General features: G+C 58.9%; 3 protein-coding genes across 3 annotated transcripts; all 3 read right to left on the bottom strand.

The window, feature by feature from the left end:
* Window positions 1-131: 131 nt before the first annotated feature.
* On the bottom strand, window positions 132-5,751 carry LOC115603362 (trypsin-like). The gene is made up of 5 exons (XM_030475176.1): window positions 5,652-5,751; window positions 2,440-2,593; window positions 1,185-1,438; window positions 371-507; window positions 132-284 (listed from the first exon to the last, which is right to left on the bottom strand). Exons 1-5 carry the CDS (start codon window positions 5,749-5,751, stop codon window positions 132-134), a joined length of 798 nt encoding a protein of 265 aa, XP_030331036.1.
* Window positions 5,752-6,071: 320 nt separating this feature from the next.
* LOC115603361 (kallikrein-11-like) lies at window positions 6,072-10,587 on the bottom strand. The gene is given in 6 exon segments (XM_032919730.1): window positions 6,072-6,224; window positions 7,362-7,430; window positions 7,433-7,500; window positions 8,780-9,033; window positions 10,290-10,455; window positions 10,548-10,587. Coding segments are annotated over 6 exon segments (750 nt in total).
* A 3,492-nt stretch (window positions 10,588-14,079) lies between these two features.
* LOC116915256 (kallikrein-14-like) lies at window positions 14,080-17,186 on the bottom strand. Its single transcript, XM_032919729.1, is given in 6 exon segments — window positions 14,080-14,246; window positions 14,248-14,358; window positions 15,102-15,238; window positions 15,792-15,999; window positions 16,001-16,046; window positions 17,014-17,186. Coding segments are annotated over 6 exon segments (726 nt in total). The 3' UTR covers window positions 14,080-14,195.
* Window positions 17,187-21,031: the final 3,845 nt, after the last annotated feature.

Genomic DNA, 21,031 nt, shown 5'->3' with positions numbered 1-21,031 from the left:
TCTCTGTTGGATCTATGGTGGGTTCCATGGTGGGATGAGATGGTCTCTGTTGGATCTATGGTGGGTTCCATGGTGGGATGAGATGGTCTCTGTTGGATCTATGGTGGGTTCCATGGCAGGACGAGCAGGTCTCAGGCCTCCCCCATGGTCTCCAGGATCCAGGGCAGGTAGTTGTAGACCCGGGTGTAGACCCCCGGCTTCCCCGGCTGCCCACAGGGGTGGTCGCCCCATGAGACAATGCCCTGAAGGACCCCATCGCAGATGAGGGGACCCCCGGAGTCACCCTGGGGACAAGAGAGGGACCATGAGAGGACCTTGGCCGTGGAGATGTGGGGCGCGGGGAGATGGGGCGTGGGGGACATGGGGGTACCTGGCACGAGTCCTTCCCCCCCGTGGTGGCCCCGGCGCACATCATGTCCTCGGTCACTTTGGAGCCGTAGATGGAGCCACACTCGGTGTCATCGACCACCGTGATGTTGACACATTGGACGGTGTCAGGGAAGGTCTCTGGGGGCAGAAGGAGACGTGGGGACCCCTTGGAGATGCCACCAGGCAACCCAATGGAGATTGAGGTCTCCAACCCCTTGGAGATGCCACCTCCATCACCCATTGGCCATTGGGTCCTATCTCCATGGAGATGCCACCAGGCAACCCAATGCACTTGAGGTCTCCAACCTTTGGTCATTGAGGTCCCTTCTCCTTGGAGATGCCACCAGCCAACCCAGTGCGGGTTGAGGTCAGTGGGACATGGTCATCAATGGAACATGGTCATGGTGGGCCACCAAGGTCCCTTCTCCTTGGAGATGCCACCAGCCAACCCAATGGAGATCGAGGCCTCCAAGCCTTGCCCATCGAGTTCCTTCACCTTTGAGGTGCCACCTCCACCATCTATTGGCCATTGAGGTCCCTTCTCACTGGAGATGCCACAGCCAACCCAATGCACTTGAGGCTTCCAACCCCTCGGAGATGCCACCAGCCAACCCAATGCACTTGAGGCTTCCAACCCCTTGGCCATTGAGGTCTCCAACCCGTTGGAGATGCCACCAGCCAACCCAATGGAGGTTGGTGTCTCCAACCCGTTGGAGATGCCACCAGCCAACCCAATGGAGGTTGGTGTCTCCAACCCCTTGGAGATGCCACCAGCCAACCCAAGGGATCTTGGTGTCTCCAGCCCTTGGCCGTACCCTCGGGGCTGGTGGTGGTGCCCCAGCCCATGACGGTGCAGTTGGCCCCGGTGGCCACTGGGGCCTCAGGTAGGACAAAGGGTTGGATGGAGCTGGAGCTGCTCAACGGTGGCTCCAGGCGCAGCAGCATCAGGTCATGGGCGTAGCTGGAGTCACTGAAGCCGGGGTGGACAACGGTGGCCACGGCCACTGAGAACTCCTCCTGGCCCGAGGGGGACGCCAGGCTGTGGGCACCCGCCAGGACCTGGATGTTGCTGGAGGGACATGGGGGGACATGGTTGTGGGGGGGGACATGGTTGTGGGGGGGGACATGGTTGGGGGGGGACATGGTTGGGGGGGACATGGTTGGGGGGGGGACATGGTTGGGGGGGGACATGGGCATGGGGGGACGTTGATGGACGTGGTGGGAGGTGGGACCTGGATGTGGTCCCTGCAGGGACGTGGGGAACATGGAGGGGACGTGGTGGCATCTCCTGGGGATGGGGTTGTGGTGGGACGTGGGCATGGAGGGACCCACCTTGCCCTCCTCAATCCCCTCCCAGTGTAGCCCCATTGCCCCCATTGCCCCCCATTGCCCCCCATTGCCCCATTACCCCCATTGCCCCATTCCCCCCATTAACCCATTGCCCCCATTCCCCCCATTCCCTCCATTGCCCCCATTGCCCCCTTTACTCCCCATTCCCCCCATTGCCCCCATTGCCCCCATTACCCCCATTGCCCCATTGCCCCCATTGCCTCCATTGCCCCCATTCCCCCCATTGCCCCCATTGCCCCCCATTACCCCCATTCCCCCCATTGCCCCCGTTGCCCCCATTGCCCCCATCGCTCCCATTGACTCATTGCCCCATTCCCCCATTCCCCCATTCCCCCATTCCCCCATTCCCCCTCATTACCCCCATTACCCCATTGCCCCCATTACCCCCCATTACCCCCATTGCCCCCATTCCCCCCATTCCCCCCATTGCCCCATTGCCCCCATTGCCCCATTGCCCCCATTACCCCCATTGCCCCATTACCCCATTGCCCCATTGCCCCATTGCCCCCATTGCCCCATTACCCCCATTACCCCCCATTCCCCCCATTGCCCCCATTGCCCCATTACCCCCATTGCCCCCATTACCCCCATTACCCCCATTGCCCCATTACCCCCATTGCCCCATTACCCCCCCATTGCCCCCCTTGTCCCCATTGCCCCCATTGCCCCCATCACCCCCGTTGCCCCCATTGCCCCCGTTGCCCCCGTTGCCCCCCTGACCTGGCCTCGCAATGGGCGGCGCTCAGCACCCACTCGGGCCCCAGCAGCGCCCCCCCGCAGTAGGCGGAGCCAAAGTGCAGCAGCAGCACGAGGCCCTCGTGGCCCCCCCGCGGGCACGAGCTGCCCCCCAGGATGCGGCCGCCCCATTGGTGGGCTGGGGGGGGGGACACGCATGGACGGGCTCATTTAAAGGGGGTGATGGGGGGGGGACACCCCATAACCCACTATGGGGCATCCCATAACCCAACATGGGACCCCCCAAACCCCACATTGGGACCCCAAGGACCCCCCAAGCCCCCCATGAGGCACCCAACCCCCCCCATATAGCACCCAAAGGACCCCTTAGATCCCCTCTGTCCCCCCCAGGGACCCCCATAACTCCCAACACAGCCACAGAGCACCCAAATGACCCCCCTGCACCCCAAGCCCCACCCTGGACCCCCCCCCAAACCCACAATGGGACCTCCATAACCTCCCATATGGCACCCAAAGGACCCCCCTAACCCCCATGTGGCACCCAATGGACCCCCATAATCCCCATATGGCACCCAAAGGCCCCCATAACCCCCATATGGCACCCAAAGGCCCCCATAACCCCCCATATGGAACCCAAAGACCCCCCATAACCCCCCATATGGCACCCAAAGGCCCCCATAACCCCCCATATAGCACCCAAAGGCCCCCATAACCCCCCATATGGCACCCAAAGGCCCCCATAACCCCCCATATAGCATCCAAAGGCCCCCATAACCCCCATATTGCACCCAAAGACCCCCATAACCCCCCATATGGCACCCAAAGACCCCCCCATAACCCCATATTGCACCCAAAGACCCCATAACCCCCCATATGGCACCCAAAGGCCCCCATAACCACCCATATGGCACCCAAAGACCCCCATAACCCCCCATATGGCACCCAAAGGCCCCCATAAACCCCATATGGCACCCAAAGGCCCCCATAACCCCCCAATAGAACCCCATAACCCCCCCATATGGCACCCAAAGGCCCCCATAACCCCCCATATGGCATCCAAAGACCCCCATAACCCCCCATATGGCACCCAAAGGCCCCCCATAACCCCCATATGGCACCCAAAGGCCCCCATAACCCCCATATGGCACCCAAAGGCCCCCATAACCCCCCATATGGCACCCAAAGGCCCCCCATAACCCCCCATATGGCACCCAAAGGCCCCCCATAACCCCCCATATGGCACCCAAAGGCCCCCCATAACCCCCCATATAGCACCCAAAGGCCCCCATAACCCCCCATATGGCACCCAAAGGCCCCCATAACCCCCCATATGGCACCCAAAGGCCCCCCATAACCCCCCATATGGCACCCAAAGGCCCCCCATATGGCACCCAAAGGCCCCCCCTCACCGGGCACCCCCATGGGCAGCAGCAGCAGCAGCAGCAGCACCGGGGGGGGGGTCCGGGCGCGACCATGGCGGGTCCGGGGGGGGGGGGGTCGGGGCCCCCCCGAGGCTCATCAAGGCTCCGGTTAATGATTAACGGGGCTCGTTAATGAGACCCTGAGAAGGGGGGGGGGGGATGGGGGGGGGGCAGGTGGCGTGTTCCCACCCCTCCCCCACCCTGTCACTTGGGGGGGGCAATGGGGTTGGTTATGGGGTGACAAAGGGGTGGCCATAGGGGGGTTATTGGGTGACAATGGGGCTGGTTATAGGGTGATAATGGGGTGACAATGGGGTGGCCGTGGGGTAATAATGGGGGGGGTCATGGGGGTGACAATGGGATTAGTTATGGGGTGACAATGGGGTGGCTATGGGGGGGGGGGGACACACATGGGGGCAACAAAGGGGTCCCATAGGGGGAATCATAGGGGACAGTTATGGGGTGACAATGGGGTCACTTATGGGGTGCCCGTGGGGTGATAATGGGGTTGATGATGAGGTGACAAAGAGGAGGCCATAGGGGTCAGTTATGGGGTGACAATGGGGTGAAGTGGGTCCCTGTGTCTATCTATGGGGTGAAGGAGGTCCCCGTGGTCCATCTATGGGTCTAAGCAGGTCTCTGTGTCTATCTATGGGGTGAAGAAGGTCCCCATGGTCCATCTATGGGTCTAAGCAGGTTCCCCATGGTCCAGCCATGGGGTGAAGAAGGTCCGCATGGACCATCTATGGGTCAAAGCAGGTCCCTGTGTCTATCTATGGGGCGACGTGTGGGGCGGGTGCTGCCCCATTAAGGTTGGATTAAGGCCTCGCCCTGGGTGTGGGGCCGGGCGCCTATTATGGGATGGCTCATTAACGCTAATGAGGCTTTAGGGGCCTCAGCAAGGGCACGCGAGCCTGGGCTGTGATTGGCTGGTGATGGGGAAGCTCCGCCCCCAGCATTGGGGCAGGACCAGCGGCCAATGGGGTGGCTCCAAGTTGAGGTGGGTGGGACTTAAGAGGAGCCCAGCCAATGGCGTGGACCCCATTTAGGCTGAGTTGGTCTTGGACAGGGCTCAACCAATGGCGTGGCCCCACTTTGGGGTGGGTGGGACTTCAGAGGAGCTCAACCAATGGCGTGGTAGCACTTTGGGTTGAGTAGGTCTTGGGAAGAGCCCAACCAATGGTGGGCTTTGAGGTGGGTTGGACTTAGGAGGAGTCGAGCCAATGGGGTGGCTTCAAGTTGAGGTGGGTGGGACTTAAGAGGAGCTCAACCAATGGCGTGGCTCCAAGTTGACATAGGTGGGACTTAGGAGGAGCTCAGCCAATGAGGTGGCTCCAGTTTGGGGTGGGCGGGACTTAGGAGGAGCTCAACCAATGGTGTGGAAGCACTTTGGGGCGAGTAGGTCTTGAGAAGAGCTCAACCAATGGCGTGGCCCCTCTTTGAGGCAGGTGGGACTTGAGAAGAGCTCGACCAATGGCGACGTCTTCTCCCTGACCATCTCTATGGGGCCCACCTCAGGAGACCCCCATGTGGGGCAGGATGGAGACGTGACCCCTCCAGCACCACCTATGGGGGGGGGAGGAGAAGGCAACCAAGTGGCCACCAGCCTCAGAAGAAGGTGGACATTGGGTTGACCAAGCAACCACCATGAGTTGGGTGACCCTCATTGGGTTGACCAAGCACCATTGATTGGTTGAGCCTCATTGGGTTGACCAAGCACCATTGATTGGTTGAGCCTCATTGGGTTGACCAATCACCATTGCTTGGTTGAACCTCATTGGGTTGACCAACCACCATTGACCCTCATTGGCTGACCCTTGTTGGGTTCTTCTCCTATTGGGCACCTCCTGGTAGATAGACGCTGCTTGAGTTGACCACCCTCTCTCTGGCTTGAAGACCCTTTGTCGACCACCATGTCCTTGGTGCCACCACAACCCATGGGAGATGATGGATGAGGAGACCAGGGTTGGAAAGCTGGTGGTGACCCCACCATGAAGCCCACAACCACCACCACCACTGGTCACTGGGGCCATGGGGGGCGACCACAGCACCACGTTGGGCTTGATCTTCTCATCTAACGGGAGGTTGAAAGGACCAAAGCGACCATCACAAAGGCTTTAATTTCTGGTGTCTTCCCACCCCACATCTCACCAGCTTCACCCACAGCTTCTGGTGGCCCCGTGGTCCTCTGACCTCCCCCCTGTATGGCGTGTGGAGCTGGTTGAGGAGGTCCCCTCAGTTGTCCTTCATGATCTTATGGATCCATTGGGCGTATCTACAGACCTTGGTGTAGACCCCAGGGCGCTTGGGTTGGCCGCACTTCTCCATGCCCCAAGACACGATGCCTTGGAGGGTCTTGTTGCAAACCAGAGGTCCTCCAGAGTCCCCCTATGGAGAAACGTGGTGTCGGCCCCATGGTGGACGTCACCTTCCATGGCTTGACCAAGCCAGGACCAACCCCATGAGCTTTGGCCTCATGAGGGTGACCTCTTTAGGTTGGCCAAGCGCTCTTGGCTTGGATGCTCATCACTGGCTTGACCCATTGGGTGGTCAACCGTTGGGTGCCATTGGGTGGTCAACTCCAACGTGGTCAACCAGTTGGGTCAACCACCCCCCTTGGGTTGGCCAACCCTCTTGGCCAAGCCCTCTTGCACTGACCAACCCTTGTTGGGTTGGAGCCCCCCCATTGGCTTCTTCAGCTCCCCTTGGGTTGGCTGCCCATTGAGTTGCCCAACTCAGCTGAAGCCACCATATGCTTGAAGACCACCATGAGCTTCACCTGATGGTTGAACCTTGAAGCCCAGCCCTAAGTTGACCACTAATGGCCAAGAGGACACCGGGATGGACCTCAAGATGCCCATAGAGGTGGACCTCAAGGGGCCATAGAGATGGACCTCAAGAGGACATCGAGATGGACCTCAAGGGGCCATAGAGGTGGACCTCAAGATGCCATAGAGATGGACCTCAAAGGACATCGAGGTGGACCTCAAGATGCCCATAGAGATGGACCTCAGGAGGACATGGAGATGGACCTCAAGAGGCCATAGAGATGGACCTCAAGAGGACATCGAGATGGATCTCAAGGGGCCATAGAGGTGGACCTCAAGGGGCCATCGAGATGGACCTCAAGAAGACATCAAGATGGACCTCAAGAGGACATCGAGATGGACCTCAAGAAGACATCAAGATGGACCTCAAGATGCCCATGGAGATGGACCTTAAGGGGCCATGGACATGGACCTCAAGGGGCCATGGAGATGCACCTCAGGAGGACATCGAGATGGGCCTCAAGAGGCCATCGAGATGGGCCTCAAGAGGCTATAGAGATGCACCTCAAGAGGCCATAGAGATGGACCTGAAGATGCCCACAGAGATGGACCTCAAAAGGACATCGAGATGGACCTCAAGATGCCCATAGAGATGGACCTCAAGGGGACATGGAGATGGACCTCAGGAGGACATGGAGATGGACCTCAAGGGGCCCTAGAGCTGGTTCCTGCTGGTCCAAGGGGTTCTGCTCCGTACCTGACATGAGTCCCTACCACCTTGGAGGCTCCCGGCGCAGAGCATGTTCTCGGTGATGGAACCGGGGTACAAGCGGTGGGCATTCGGCCGTGGAGAAGATGGTTGACGTTGACGCACTGCAAGACGTCCGGGTAAGTGACTGAGGTGGGACACAAAGGGACAAAGAAGGAAGGGAGGGGAGGAGAAGAAAGAGACCAAAGGAGATGGACCCGGCGACCGGCAGGAACGTCACCCCGTAGCACCCAAACCCCACCCAAAGGTGACACCCAACGTGGTGGGATGGGGCCTGGGGGGGCCCAAGGTGGGGTTGGGGGGGGGGGAAGGGGGGCTATGGGGTGGGGGGGTGGAGGTGGCGGTGGTGGAACCTGATGGCCATAAGGGCACCTGAATGGCCATAAGGGACTCAGATGGCCATAAGGGCACCCATATGTCCCAGATGGCCATAAGGGGACCCATATCTCCGTGGGTGGACCTAGACCTCCATAATGGGACCCATATCTCCAGGAAGGGACCCGTGTCTCCATAAGAGGAGATGGACCACGGCACCAAGAAGGTGACCCTGATGTGCCCATCCCCTCCATAAGAACGTCCAAGACCTCCATAGGAACCTTCATCCCCTCTATAAGAACCCCCTAGACCTCCATAAGAACCTCCAAGACCTCCATAAGAACCTCCAAGACCTCCATAAGAACCCCCTGAACCTCCATAAGAACCTCCAAGACCTCCATAAGAACCCCTTAGACCTCCATAAGAACCTCCAAGACCTCCATAAGAACCCCCTAAACCTCAATAAGAACCTCCAAGACCTCCATAAAACCTCCAACTGCACCATAAGAAGCCCCTAGACCTCCATAAGAACCTCCAAGACCTCCATAAGAACTCCCTAAACCTCCATAAGAACCTCCAAGACCTCCATAAAACCTCCAACTGCACCATAAGAAGCCCCTAGACCTCCATAAGAACCTCCAAGACCTCCATAAGAACCCCCTAAACCTCAATAAGAACCTCCAAGACCTCCATAAAACCTCCAACTGCACCATAAGAAGCCCCTAGACCTCCATAAGAACCTCCATCCCCTCCATAAGAACCTCCAAGACCTCCATAAGAACCCCTTAGACCTCCATAAGAACCCCTTAGACCTCCATAAGAACTTCCAAGACCTCCATAAGAACCTCCAACCCCTCCATAACAACCTCCATCCCCCCATAAGAATCCCTAGACCTTCATAAGAACCTCCATCCCCTCCATAAGAACCTCCAAGACCTCCATAAGAACCTCCATCCCCCCATAAGAACGCCCTAGACTCCATAAGAACCTCCAAGACCTCCATAAGAACCTCCAAGACCTCCATAAGAACCTCCATCCTCCCATAAGAAGCCTCATGACCCCCATAAGAGCCCCTGGAGCCACTCGGGTACCTTCAGGGGAGGTGGTGGCTCCCCATCCTGACGTGGTGCAGGTGGTCCCAGGCTGGGGCAAGCAGGAGGCCACCGAGATGGGCCTGATCCTGTCGGTGACGGTGACGGGCGTCAGGAGCTTCATCATCATGATGTCGTTGTCCTTGGTGGTGGGGTCGTAGCTGGGGTGAGCCACCATCTTCTGCACCATCTTCTGCACCTCCCCGCGCTCGCGTGTGTAGAGGTTGTGTTTGCCCATGTGGACACTGGTGATCCTATGGGGCACGGGGAGGTGCTCACCATGCGGTGGAGGACACGGGGATGGGACATAGGAGATGGTGGTCATGGGTCTTGTAGGACGTGGGATGGACCATGGCGCAATGGTGGGGTAATGGTAGGATGGGGCATGGTCAAGATGTGTGGCACATCATGGACCACGTGTGGGACATGGCATGGACCATGTGTAGGACATCACGGACCATGTGTAGGACATCACGGACCATGTGTGGGACATGGTATGGACCATGTGTAGGACATGGTATGGACCATGTGTAGAACATCATGGACCATGTGTAGGACATGGTATGGACCATGTGTAGGACATCATGGACCATGTGTAGGACATCATGGACCATGTGTAGGACATGGTATGGACCATGTGTAGGACATCATGGACCATGTGTAGGACATGGAATCTGCAGCATGGCCAAGTGTGGGACATGTCATGGACCATATGTGGGACATGGGGTCCACAGCACGGCCAAGGAGATGTGTGGGGCACCATGGACCATGTGTGGACATCATGGACCATGTGTAGGACATGGGGTCTACAGCATGGCCAAGGAGATGTGTGGGACACGCCATGGACCATGTGTAGGACACCTCGTGGCCCACATATGGGACATACATGGCCCACATATGACGTATCAGAACATGTGTAGACCACAACTTGACCACAACCTGGATGACACCACGACATGGGCCACACATGGACCATGAAGACCACAACCACTGGGTCCATAACCTGGATGGGACCACACCAAGGACCCATGAAGACCATGACAAGTGGGCCCATAACCTGCAGGGGACCACACCATGGACTCATGAAGACCACTAAGACCATGAAGACCACAACCCATGGGCCCATAACCTGGATGGGACCATGACATGGACCACATATGGACCATGAAGACCATGAAGACCACAACACGAGCCCATAACCTGGATGGGACCATGACATGGACCACATATGGACCATGAAGACCATGAAGACCACAACCCATGAGCCCATAACCTGGATGGGACCATGACATGGACCACATATGGACCATGAAGACCATGAAGACCACAACACGAGCCCATAACCTGGATGGGACCATGACATGGACCACATATGGACCATGAAGACCATGAAGACCACAACCCATGAGCCCATAACCTGGATGGGACCACACCATGGACCCGTGAAGACCATGAAGACCACGATATGGCCGAGGAGCCACCTCGGGGCCATGGAGGACATTGTCCTTACCCTGGTGTGGTGCAATGGGCCGCCGTCACCACCCACTCCTTGTCCACCAGGACCCCACCGCAGTAGAGCTTGTACATGTCCAAGATGGCCACTTGCCATGGTTGCGAATGGGGCTCACAGTCCATGCCACCAACCACACGCGTGTCCCCCACCACCACAGAGGTCACTACAAGGGAGGACACGCCAAGAACACGCATGTTAGAGCCACCCACACGTGTGTCCACGCCGCGTTTCGACCCCACCACCCCTCGTACTCACCCATGGACACCACCAAGACCAATGTCCTCAGCACCTTCATGGTGCCCCATAGCTTGGGGACCTCCATTGCTGTGGTCGCTGTGGGGCAAAGCTGTTAGATGCCCCCCCCATGGGGGTTTTGCCCCCAGGAGAAGATGAGATGGTCCATAAGGACCCCCATAGATGGAGGTTTTGGGGGGGTCTTAGAGCAAGATGGGGTGTCCATCATCCCACCCCACCACCTCCACCCCATTGGCCCCGTCATTGCCATCAAGCTGTTGCAATGGGTGACATCATGGGCCCATAGGAGCAACCAGCAGAGTCATCCTTAATGAGGCCACGTAATTATGGGTTCCACCAAGTCCTCCACCTTCCCCCTCCTTGTCTCCAGGCCATTGACCTCCCAGAACCTCACTCTGCCCTTGGATGCCTCCCATGGGATGGAGCTGGTGGGGCTATGGAGATAGGGGACGTGGTGGCCCAATGGGTCTTCAAGGGGGTGGGGCTGGAGATAGCTTTGGATGGGGGTGTCGTCTCCTCTATGGACATGGGGAAGGGGTTGGAAGGACATGGGGGTTGGTGGCCATGGTTGAGGGTTGGGGTTGTCCATGGGTCTGAGTCAGGGGTTCCCATGGGTTGGAGGTACCCATGGACATGGATCATGGATCCTCACGGACGTGGGTTGGAGGTACCCATGGACATGGGTCATGGATCCTCATGGACGTGGGTCATTGCTCCCCATGGATCCTCAAAGACATGGGTCATTGCTCCCCACGGATCCTCATGGGCGTGGGTCATTGCTCCCCATGGATCCTCATGGACGTGGGTCATTGCTCCCCATGGACGTGGGTCATGGATCCTCATGGCCATGGGTTGGAGGCACCCATGGCCATGGGTGCTGCTTCCTCACAGCAGTGGGTCATTGCTCCCCATGGAGAAGGTTTGTGGGCCCCATAGAAGTGGGTCAAAGCTCCACGTGACTGTGGGTCACGGTTCCCATGGCCATGGGTTGGAGCCACCCATGGGTGTGGGTCACCACTCCCTGTGGCCATGTGCCATGGGCCCCATAGATAAAGGAAATGGGGCCCATGGGGCGCAGGTTCCTTGCTCCCCATGGAGATGGGTGGTGGGCCCCGTGGTGGGCCCCATGGTGGGGACCATGGAGATGGGTTGGGGAGGGCCCTATGGAGGGGTTGGAGGAGGACGGGGAGGGGTTGGAGATCATGGATGGAGGAGGAAGGATGGAGATGGAGGATGGAGGAACATGGATGGAGAAGAGGGAGGGATGGAAATAAGGGTGGAGATGGAGGAGGGATGGAGATGGAAGGAGATGTGGAGAAGAGGGAAAGATGGAGATAGGGGTGGAGGAAACATGGAGGAGAAGAAAGGATGGAGATGGAGGAAGAAGGAAACAGGAGAAGGAAGGATGAAGATGAGGAAGGAGGAAACATGGAGAACGGAAGAATGGAGATAAGGATGGAAATGGAGGAAGGATGGAGATAGAAAGAAAGAAGGAGACATGGAGAACAGGGAGGGATGGAGATAGGGATGGAGGAAACATGGAGGAGAAGGAAGGATGGACATAAGGATGGAGGAAACATGGAGAACAGGAAGGGATGGAGATGGAGGAAGGAGGACACATGGAGAACAGGGAAGGGTGGAGATGGGGATGAAGGAAACATGGAGAACAGGGAAGGGTGGAGATGGGGATGAAGGAAACATGGAGGAGAAGCAAGGATGGAGATGGAAGATGGAGGAATCATGGAGAAGAGGGAGGGATGGAGATGAGAATGGAGAAGGAGGAAGGATGGAGATGGGGATGGAGGAAACATGGAGGGGAAGGAAGGATGGAGACGGACGATGGAGGAAACATGAACAACAGGGAAGGATGGAGATAGAGGAAGGAGGAGACATGGAGAGCAGGGAAAGAAGGAGATTGGAGATGGATCAAACCTGGAGAAGGAGGAAGGATGGAGATCAGAGATGGATCAAACATGCAGAAGGACACTTGGACAGTGACTAAACCCCTCCACCTTCATCCAAGAAGACCAGAAGAAGACCAGGAACGAACCACGCTCCAAGCAGCAACCCCAACCCACAACCTCCTCGTGATGGAACCCCATTGCCCACCACCACCACCACCACCATCAAACCTCTCTGTGGGTCCCCACTGTGCCCCAGCGGGGGCCGGGGGCCGTGCCCCTCGCCCTTGTCCTCCTTGGTGGCCAGCGGTGGGGCGAAGACCTTGGTGGTGGCAGCGGCGTCTCCTTGGCTCGGTGGCCACCTTTGGGTGCCCGTCCCACCCCACGTGAGCACCCAATGGGTTTTATAAGGGCGTCGGGGCACGTCCCACCCCGGGGCTGAGCTGGAGGCGTCCGATGGGCGCCCAGACGCTCCCTTAATCCCTTTGGAGCTTCACCGGCACCGCCTGGACTTGCCTCACCTCGGAGGAGGTGGTGGATGGAGGGGAGGAGGTGGGAGGAGATGGGGAGGGGTTAGAGGTGGGGGGGGGGTGGAGGTGGGATATGGAGGTGGTGGGAGGTGGAGTTATGGAGGTGGGATATGGAGATGGTGGGTCATGGAGGTGGGTCATGGAAGTGGGTTATAGAGGTGATGGGTTATGGAGTTATGGAGTTATGGAGGTGAAATATGGAGATGGTGGGATATGGAGGTGGGATATGGAGATGGTGGGTGATGGAGATGGTGGAGTTATGGAGGTGGGATATGGAGATGGTGGGATATGGAGGTGGGATATGGAGATGGTGGGATATGGAGGTGGGTTATGGAGATGGTGGGTTATGGAGTTATGGAGGTGGGATATGGAGGTGGTGGGTTATGGAGATGGTGGGTTATGGAGTTATGGAGGTGGGATATGGAGATGGTGGGTGATGGAGATGGATTATGGAGTTATGGAGGTGGGATATGGAGATGGTGGGTTATGGAGATGGATTATGGAGTTATGGAGGTGGCATATGGAGATGGTGGGTGATGGAGGTGGGGTATGGAGATAGTGGGATATGGAGGTGGTGGGTTATGGAGATGGTGGGTTATGGAGTTATTTAGGTGAGGTATGGAGATGGTGGGTTATGGAGTTATTTAGGTGGGGTATGGAGATGGTGTGTTATGGAGATAGTGGGATGGGTGATGTTGGGTTGTGGAGGTGGGTATTGGAGATATGTGGTTGCAGGTTGCCACCATGGCCACCAGCATCAGATCCCTATGGCCATGAGTTGTCCACCATGGCCACCAGCACTAGATAGATGGTTGGAGGTTGCCACCATGGCCACCAGCACTACATCCCTATGGCCATGAGTTGTCTACTATGGCCACCAGCACCAGATCCTTACAGCCATGAGTTGTCCACCGTGGCCACCAACACCACATATGGGCTTCCAGGTTGCCACCATGGCCACCAGCATCAAACATCCATGACCACAAGTTGTCCACCATGGCCACCAACCCCCAGTTTCCTCCCCATGCTCATGGTGACCACGGTCCTCCCCTCCTTCCCCCTATGACCTCCATGTCCTTGGTGGACCCACATGGTGGTGGCCACGTTTCACAGGGCTTTATTCCATCAAGAAGGTGCCATAGGGGAGGGGAGAAGGGAGAAGAAGACACCTGATGGTCGCGGGGTGGGAGGAGAAGACCTTTCCTTCTGCTGGTGGCTCAGATGTGGCTGTTCCTCCTCATGATGTCCTGGATCCAGGGGGTGAACTCACAACACGCGGGTGTAGACCCCAGGTTTGCCCTGTTGGCCGCAGACCTGCATCCCCCAGGACACAATGCCCTGGAGCTCGTCCCGGCACACGAGGGGACCTCCTGAGTCACCCTATGGGAGACAAGGACCTCATGGGGTGGCCCCATGGTGGGGACCTTCGACCAACCCCACCTTCAGCACACAGCGAGGGCTTAAGCTCCGTGGTTCTCCATTGGGGACCCCCATGATGATGGGGTCAAGGTGTGGAGACCACCATAGCCTATAGAATGAGGCCATGGGGACCACCATGTCCTATGGGGTCAAGGTTTGGAGACCACCATGGCCTATGGGGTCAAGGCATGGAGACCACCATAGCCTATAGAATCAGGCCATGGAGACCACCATGTCCTATGGGGTCAGGCCATGGACACCATCATGTCCTATGGGGTCAGGCCATGGAGACCCAGGGTGCTCCTATAGAGCTTGGGGCTCCCTATAGCACCCATGGAACCCAGCTGGTCCCTATAGAGGTTGGGGGTCCCCATAGCACCCATGGAACCCAGATGGTTCCTATAGTGCCTGGTAGTCCCCATAGCACCCATGGAACCCAGATGGTCCCTATAGTGCCTGGTAGTCCCCATAGCACCCATGGAACCCAGATGGGTCCTTGCAGCGCCCAGTGGTGCCCATAGCACCCACGGAACCCAGATGATCCCCATAGCACCCAGTGGTCCCCATAGTGCTTCTCTTGACCCTCAACACCAAGAGACCTCTCAGTGTCATTCGTTCCCCCCAGTTCTTCTCCACTGACGTTCTCCACCCCAAAGCCACCCCACAGGTGTGGGGCAGGACCCCTGAAGCCCCCTTAGACCCACCTGGCAGGAGTCAGTGCCCCCCGTGCTGACACCAGCACACAGCATGTTCTTGGTGATGCCCTTGGGGTAGAGTCTGCTGCACTCCTCGTTGGCCATGGTGTAGACCACACCACACTGGAGGACATCAGGGAAGTAGCCTGGGGACAATGGGGCTTGGTTGGACGTCATGTGGGACCAGTCCATCCAATGGGGTCTTCTCCATCTTAAGGTGGCACCATGCTATGGGAGATGCCTTCAAGGTGAGAGAGGGGATGGGGATATCCAAAGCCACCCAACGGACCCTCTGAAGGAGCCAGGTCTCCACTTGAGATGGCCCCAAGATGCTGAGATGGCCCCAAGACATTGAGATGTTCCCCAAGACATCAAAACACCTCCAAGACATTGAGGTACCTCCAAGCTATTGAGATGGCCCCAAGACATTGGGATATCTTCAAGCTATTGAGATACCTCCAAGACATTGAGATGGCCCCAAGACATTGGGATATCTTCAAGCTATTGAGATACCTCCAAGACATTGAGATACCTCCAAGACATTGAGATACCTCCAAGACATTGAGATACCTCCAAGACATTGAGACAGCCCCAAGACATCGAGATACCTCCAAGACACTGAGATACCTCCGGGCCCCCAAGGCCCCCCCAGCCCCTCGGAGCCCTCTCCATGGTGCTGAAAGGAGCTGTCCCACCTACCTTCGGGGCTGCTGGTGCTGCCCCAGCCCGACACCACGCACTCGGTGTTGGGGGGGGGACACCTCTTGGGCAAGGCCACCGGGCGGACGTGCTCGGTGAAGCGGGCGGGCTTCTGGAGCTTCAGCAGCATGAGGTCACTGTCGTGGCTGGTGGGGTTGTAGTTGGGGTGGATGAAGGCTTTGGCCGAGGAGATACATTGCTCCGTCCCCTTCCTTGGTCTTCAAGCTGTGGTCGCCCATGCGGATGGGGATGGGGCTGGGTAATGGACAAAGGACCCTGGTGAGCTCCTCATAGGGCCAGAAGCTTCTCCTCCTCCATAACTTCCAGGGAAACTGAGGCCAAAGCCACCCAAGAGGTCAACTATGGTCCTCAAGGTGAAGAACGTGAGGACCTGGAGGTCCAAGTGGCCACCAAAAGGCTCAACTGGGGGGTTCGTCGCTGTTTCTCCATGGTGGAGCCTCCTCCTCCATCAGGACACCCCACGGTAGAGGAAGGTCCATGGTGAGGAGATGGTGTCACCACCAAGGTCTTCCCATGGGTTCAGCCCAATCACACCAGTACAATGGGCTCCTCGAACTGGTTTGTTCCTTCCCACCAGCTCAGGTCCCAGCAGAGGTGGGAGAAGAAGGTGGGAATGGGATGGTCACGGTGGGAACCCAACTGGGTCCTACTGAGAGGCCAACTGGGTGGTTGTGGTGGTCAACCCAATGGGATGGTCATGGTGGGAGACATTGGGAGGCTCTGGGAGGCAACTGGTCAATGGTGGGGTTGGTTCTCCTCAGCTCAAGGTCTTCTGGGACCTCTTCCCATCAACCAGTTGGGAACTGGTGGCTTCCCAGCCTGCTCCCAGTGCCCCCAGTTCACCTCCAGCTCCTTCCCAGTTGCCTCCCGGTGTCTCCCAGTCCCAACTGGTTGATGGAAAGAGCTCCAAGACAGCTTTGGCTTGAGGAGAACCAACCCCACCATTGACCAGTTGCCTCCCAGTGCTCCCAGTTGCTTCCCAGTTGAGGAGAACCAACCCCACCATTGACCAGTTGCATCCCAGTGTCTCCCAGTCCCAACTGGTTGATGTCAAGACCTCCCATACACCCTCACCTTGACCAGAACCAACCCCACCATTGACCATGGACCACCCAGACCAACCCCACCATCTGCAGCCCCTATTGGACCACCCCCCTGTGGCTCCTCCCACTGACCCCATTGACCAATGGGGACCTCCCACCTCTTGGTGTCGCAGTGGGCGGCCGTCAGCACCCAGGAGCTCCCGATGAGGACCCCACCGCAGTGGATGTTCTTCTGGGGGCCCAAGAGGACAACCTGGTAGGGGTGACGCTTCTTCTGGCACTTCTGGCCACCCACGATCCGCGTCTCGTCCCCACGGCCGCTGCAGGACATGGGGGGACACCAGCGGCTCCCAGTTGCCTCCCAGTATCTCCCAGTGGCTCCCAGTTGCCTCCCAGTGTCCCCAGGTTGCTTCATGGAAGCTGCCCAGATGCCACCTAGAAGGTCTCCTGGGCCACCATGTGTCCTCCCAGCTCTCCCTTTCCTTCCCAGCGACCTACTGGTTCCCTCCCAGTGTCTCCCAGTGCATCCCAGTTTCTTCCCAGTGTCTCCCAGGTGCTTCCCAGTATCTCCCAGTTGCCACCTCGAAGTTCTGCTGGGCCACCCCATGTCCACCATGTCCTTCCAGCTCTTCCTTTCCCATCCAGTGCCTCCTAATGCCCTCCCAGTGACTCCCTGTTGCCTCCCAGTATCTCCCAGTTGCTTCATGGAAGCTGCCCAGATGCCACCTAGAAGTCCTCCTGGGCCACCCCAGGTCCTCCCAGCTCTTCCTTTCCCACCCAGTGCCTCCCAGTGCCCTCCCAGTGCTCCCAGTGACTTATCGCTTCCCACCCAGCACCCTCCCAGTGCCCTCCCAGTGACTTAGCACTTCCCACCCACTGCCTCCCATTGTCTCCCAGTGCCTCCCAGCTCTTTCCCAATCCTGTCTCATTCCCCCTTCGTGGCCCCCAGTAGCCTCCCAGATCCCTCCTTGCATCACTCCGTTTCCTCCTTAGAGCCTCCAGTTCCCTCCCAGTGCCCCCAGTTCCCCCTTAGCTCCCTCCCAGTTCCCTCCCAGTTCATCCCAGTCTCCACCTTGTGCCTCCCAGTGCTTCCCCATTCCTTCCCACCCACCTCCAGTCTGCTCCCAGTGCCCCCGGTTCACCCCCAGCTCCTTCCCAGTGCCCTCCCAGTCCCTTCCTCACCCCCTGCTCTGCTCCCCCAGTGCTCCCAGTGCTTCCCAGTGCTCCCCGGTCCCTTCCCTTTCCCTCTTACCCACACTAGTGCCCTCCCACTGCTTCCCAGTGTCCCCAGTTCACCTCCAGCTCTTTCCCAGTATGCCCCAGTGCCTCCCAGTGGCCTCCCAGTACCTTCCAGTCTCTCCCTGTGCCCTCCCAGTGTCCCCCAGTGCCCTCCCAGTATCTCCCAGTGCCCTCCAGTCACCCCCAGTGCCCTCCCAGTGCCCCCCAGTCCCATCCCAGTCCCCCCAGTGCCTCCCAGTCCCCTCTTAGTGCCCCCCAGTGCTTCCCAGTCCCCCATAGTGTCCCTCCCAGTTCCCTCCCAGTGCCCCTTCAATGTCCCCAGTCCCTTCCCAGTGCCTCCCCGTTCATCCCAGTGCCCCCCAGTGTCCCCCCAGTTCCCTCCCAGTCCCCTCAACCATCCCCCTAGTGCCTCCCAGTCCATCCCAGTCCATCCCAGTGCCTCCCAATCCCCCCTAGTGGCCCCCCGCTGCCTCCCAGTCCCCTCCCAGTTCATCCCAGTCCATCCCAGTGCCTCCCAGTGCCCTCACCGGTGGCCAGGAGCAGCAGGGGCAGGAGGCTCTTCATGGCGGTGGGAGGAAGAGGCGGAAGCAGAGGAGGAAGCAGAGGAGGAAGAGGAGGAAGAGGAGGAGGAAGCGGCACCTGGTGGGGACCCGGCTCTGGCCCCTTTAAATCCAGCCGGGCCCCGCCTGGGCTGGTCGGGGCGGTCCAACCAGGGCGGCCGGCTAGGGCAGCCACGGGCCAATCAGAGCCCGTCTGGGCGGGTGCGGGCCAATCAGAGCCAGGCAGAGCAGCCCTGGGCCAATCATGGATGGCTGGGGTGGGCACAGGCTAATCAGAGCCGTCCAGGCCAATCAGAGTCCGCCAGGGTGGTCCCGGGCCAATCAGAGCCGGGCACAGTGGGCCATGGGCCAATTGGAGCCCCCTGAGGTGGGAATGGGCCAATCAGAGCCGGCCAGGGTGGGCGCTGGCCAAACAGAGCCAGATGGGCCAATCAGAGCTGGCAGGGTGGGCATGGGTCAATTGGAACCCACTGGGGTGGGCACGGGCCAATCAGAGCCCACAGAGCAGCCCTGGGCCAATCAGAGCCAGGCAGGGTGGGCCACAGGTCAAACAGAGCCCACTGGGGTGAGCACGGACCAATCAGAGCCAGATGAAATGGGCATGGACCAATCAGAGCCGGCTGGGGCAGGTGTGAGCCAATCAGAGGCTGTTGGGGTGGCTGCGGGCCAATCAGAGCCGGCCAGGGCAGGAAAGGGCCAATCAAGAGGCTGTTGAGGCGGGTACTGGCCAATCAATGACTCCCAGTGCCCACCAGTGCCAACCAGTACAGCCCAGTGCAACCAGTATCAACCAGTGCTTCCCAGTGCCAACCAGTGCCTCCCAGTGCCAGCCAGTACTTAGTGCTTCCCAGTTCATCCCAGTGCATCCCAGTGCCTTTTCCATCCTTCCCAATGCCTCCCAGTTCACCCCAGTGCCTCCCAGTTCACCCCAGTGACCTCCAGTGTCCCCTCCCACCCTGAGCCCCTGCCAGCTCCTGCTGGGAACTGGGGTGACCAGTTTGGGCACCTCGAGGTGGCTCCTGGGCCAGTGGGCACCAGTTGGGCACCAGCTGGAGATGCCACCAATGGAGATGTCCCCGTGTCCCCCAGTGCTCCCAGTGCTCCCAGTTCCCTCTGTCCCCCCAAATCCAGTTCCACCCCAATTCCCATTCCCCCCATTGCTCCCAGTGCTCCCATTTCCCATTGCCCCTTCCCCAGTGCTCCCGGTTGCCATTGCCCCCCATTGCTCCCAGTGCTCCCAGTTCCTTCTGCCCCCTCCTCAGTGCTCCCAGTGTTCCCAGTGCTCCCAGTTCCCTCTGTCCCCCCAAATCCAGTTCCACCCCAATTCCCATTCCCCCCATTGCTCCCAGTGTTCCCAGTTCCCATTGCCCCTTCCCCAGTGCTCCCGGTTCCCATTGCCCCCCATTGCTCCCAGTGCTCCCAGTGCTCCCAGTTCCTTCTGCCCCCCTCCTCAGTGCTCCCAGTGTTCCCAGTGCTCCCAGTTCCCTCTGTCCCCCCAAATCCAGTTCCACCCCAATTCCCATTCTCCCCATTGCTCCCAGTGCTCCCATTTCCCATTGCCCCTTCCCCAGTGCTCCCGGTTGCCATTGCCCCCCATTGCTCCCAGTGCTCCCAGTTCCTTCTGCCCCCTCCTCAGTGCTCCCAGTGTTCCCAGTGCTCCCAGTTCCCTCTGTCCCCCCAAATCCAGTTCCACCCCAATTCCCATTCTCCCCATTGCTCCCAGTGTTCCCAGTTCCCATTGCCCCTTCCCCAGTGCTCCCGGTTCCCATTGCCCCCCATTGCTCCCAGTGCTCCCAGTGCTCCCAGTTCCTTCTGCCCCCTCCTCAGTGCTCCCAGTGTTCCCAGTGCTCCCAGTTCCCTCTGTCCCCCCAAATCCAGTTCCACCCCAATTCCCATTCCCCCCATTGCTCCCAGTGTTCCCAGTTCCCATTGCCCCCTCCCCAGTGCTCCCGGTTCCCATTGCCCCCCATTGCTCCCAGTGCTCCCAGTGCTCCCAGTGCTCCCGGTTCCTTCTGCCCCCCTCCTCAGTGCTCCCAGTGTTCCCAGTGCTCCCAGTTCCCTCTGTCCCCCCAAATCCAGTTCCACCCCAATTCCCATTCTCCCCATTGCTCCCAGTGTTCCCATTTCCCATTGCCCCTTCCCCAGTGCTCCCATTTCCCATTGCCCCCCATTGCTCCCATTGCCCCCCAGTGCTCCCAGTGCTCCCGGTTCCCATTGCCCCCCAGTGCTCCCATTGCCCCCCATTGCTCCCATTGCCCCCCAGTGCTCCCATTGCCCCCCAGTACTCCCAGTGCTCCCAGTTCCCATTGCCCCCAGTGCTCCCATTGCCCCCCAGTGCTCCCAGTGCTCCCAGTTCCCCCATTGACTCCATGGCTCC

Source organism: Strigops habroptila, unplaced genomic scaffold (assembly GCF_004027225.2).
Source record: "Strigops habroptila isolate Jane unplaced genomic scaffold, bStrHab1.2.pri NW_022045633.1_ctg1, whole genome shotgun sequence".
In the NCBI taxonomy this organism is placed as follows: domain Eukaryota; kingdom Metazoa; phylum Chordata; class Aves; order Psittaciformes; family Psittacidae; genus Strigops; species Strigops habroptila.
This window is presented reverse-complemented; position numbering and strand designations above follow the sequence as displayed.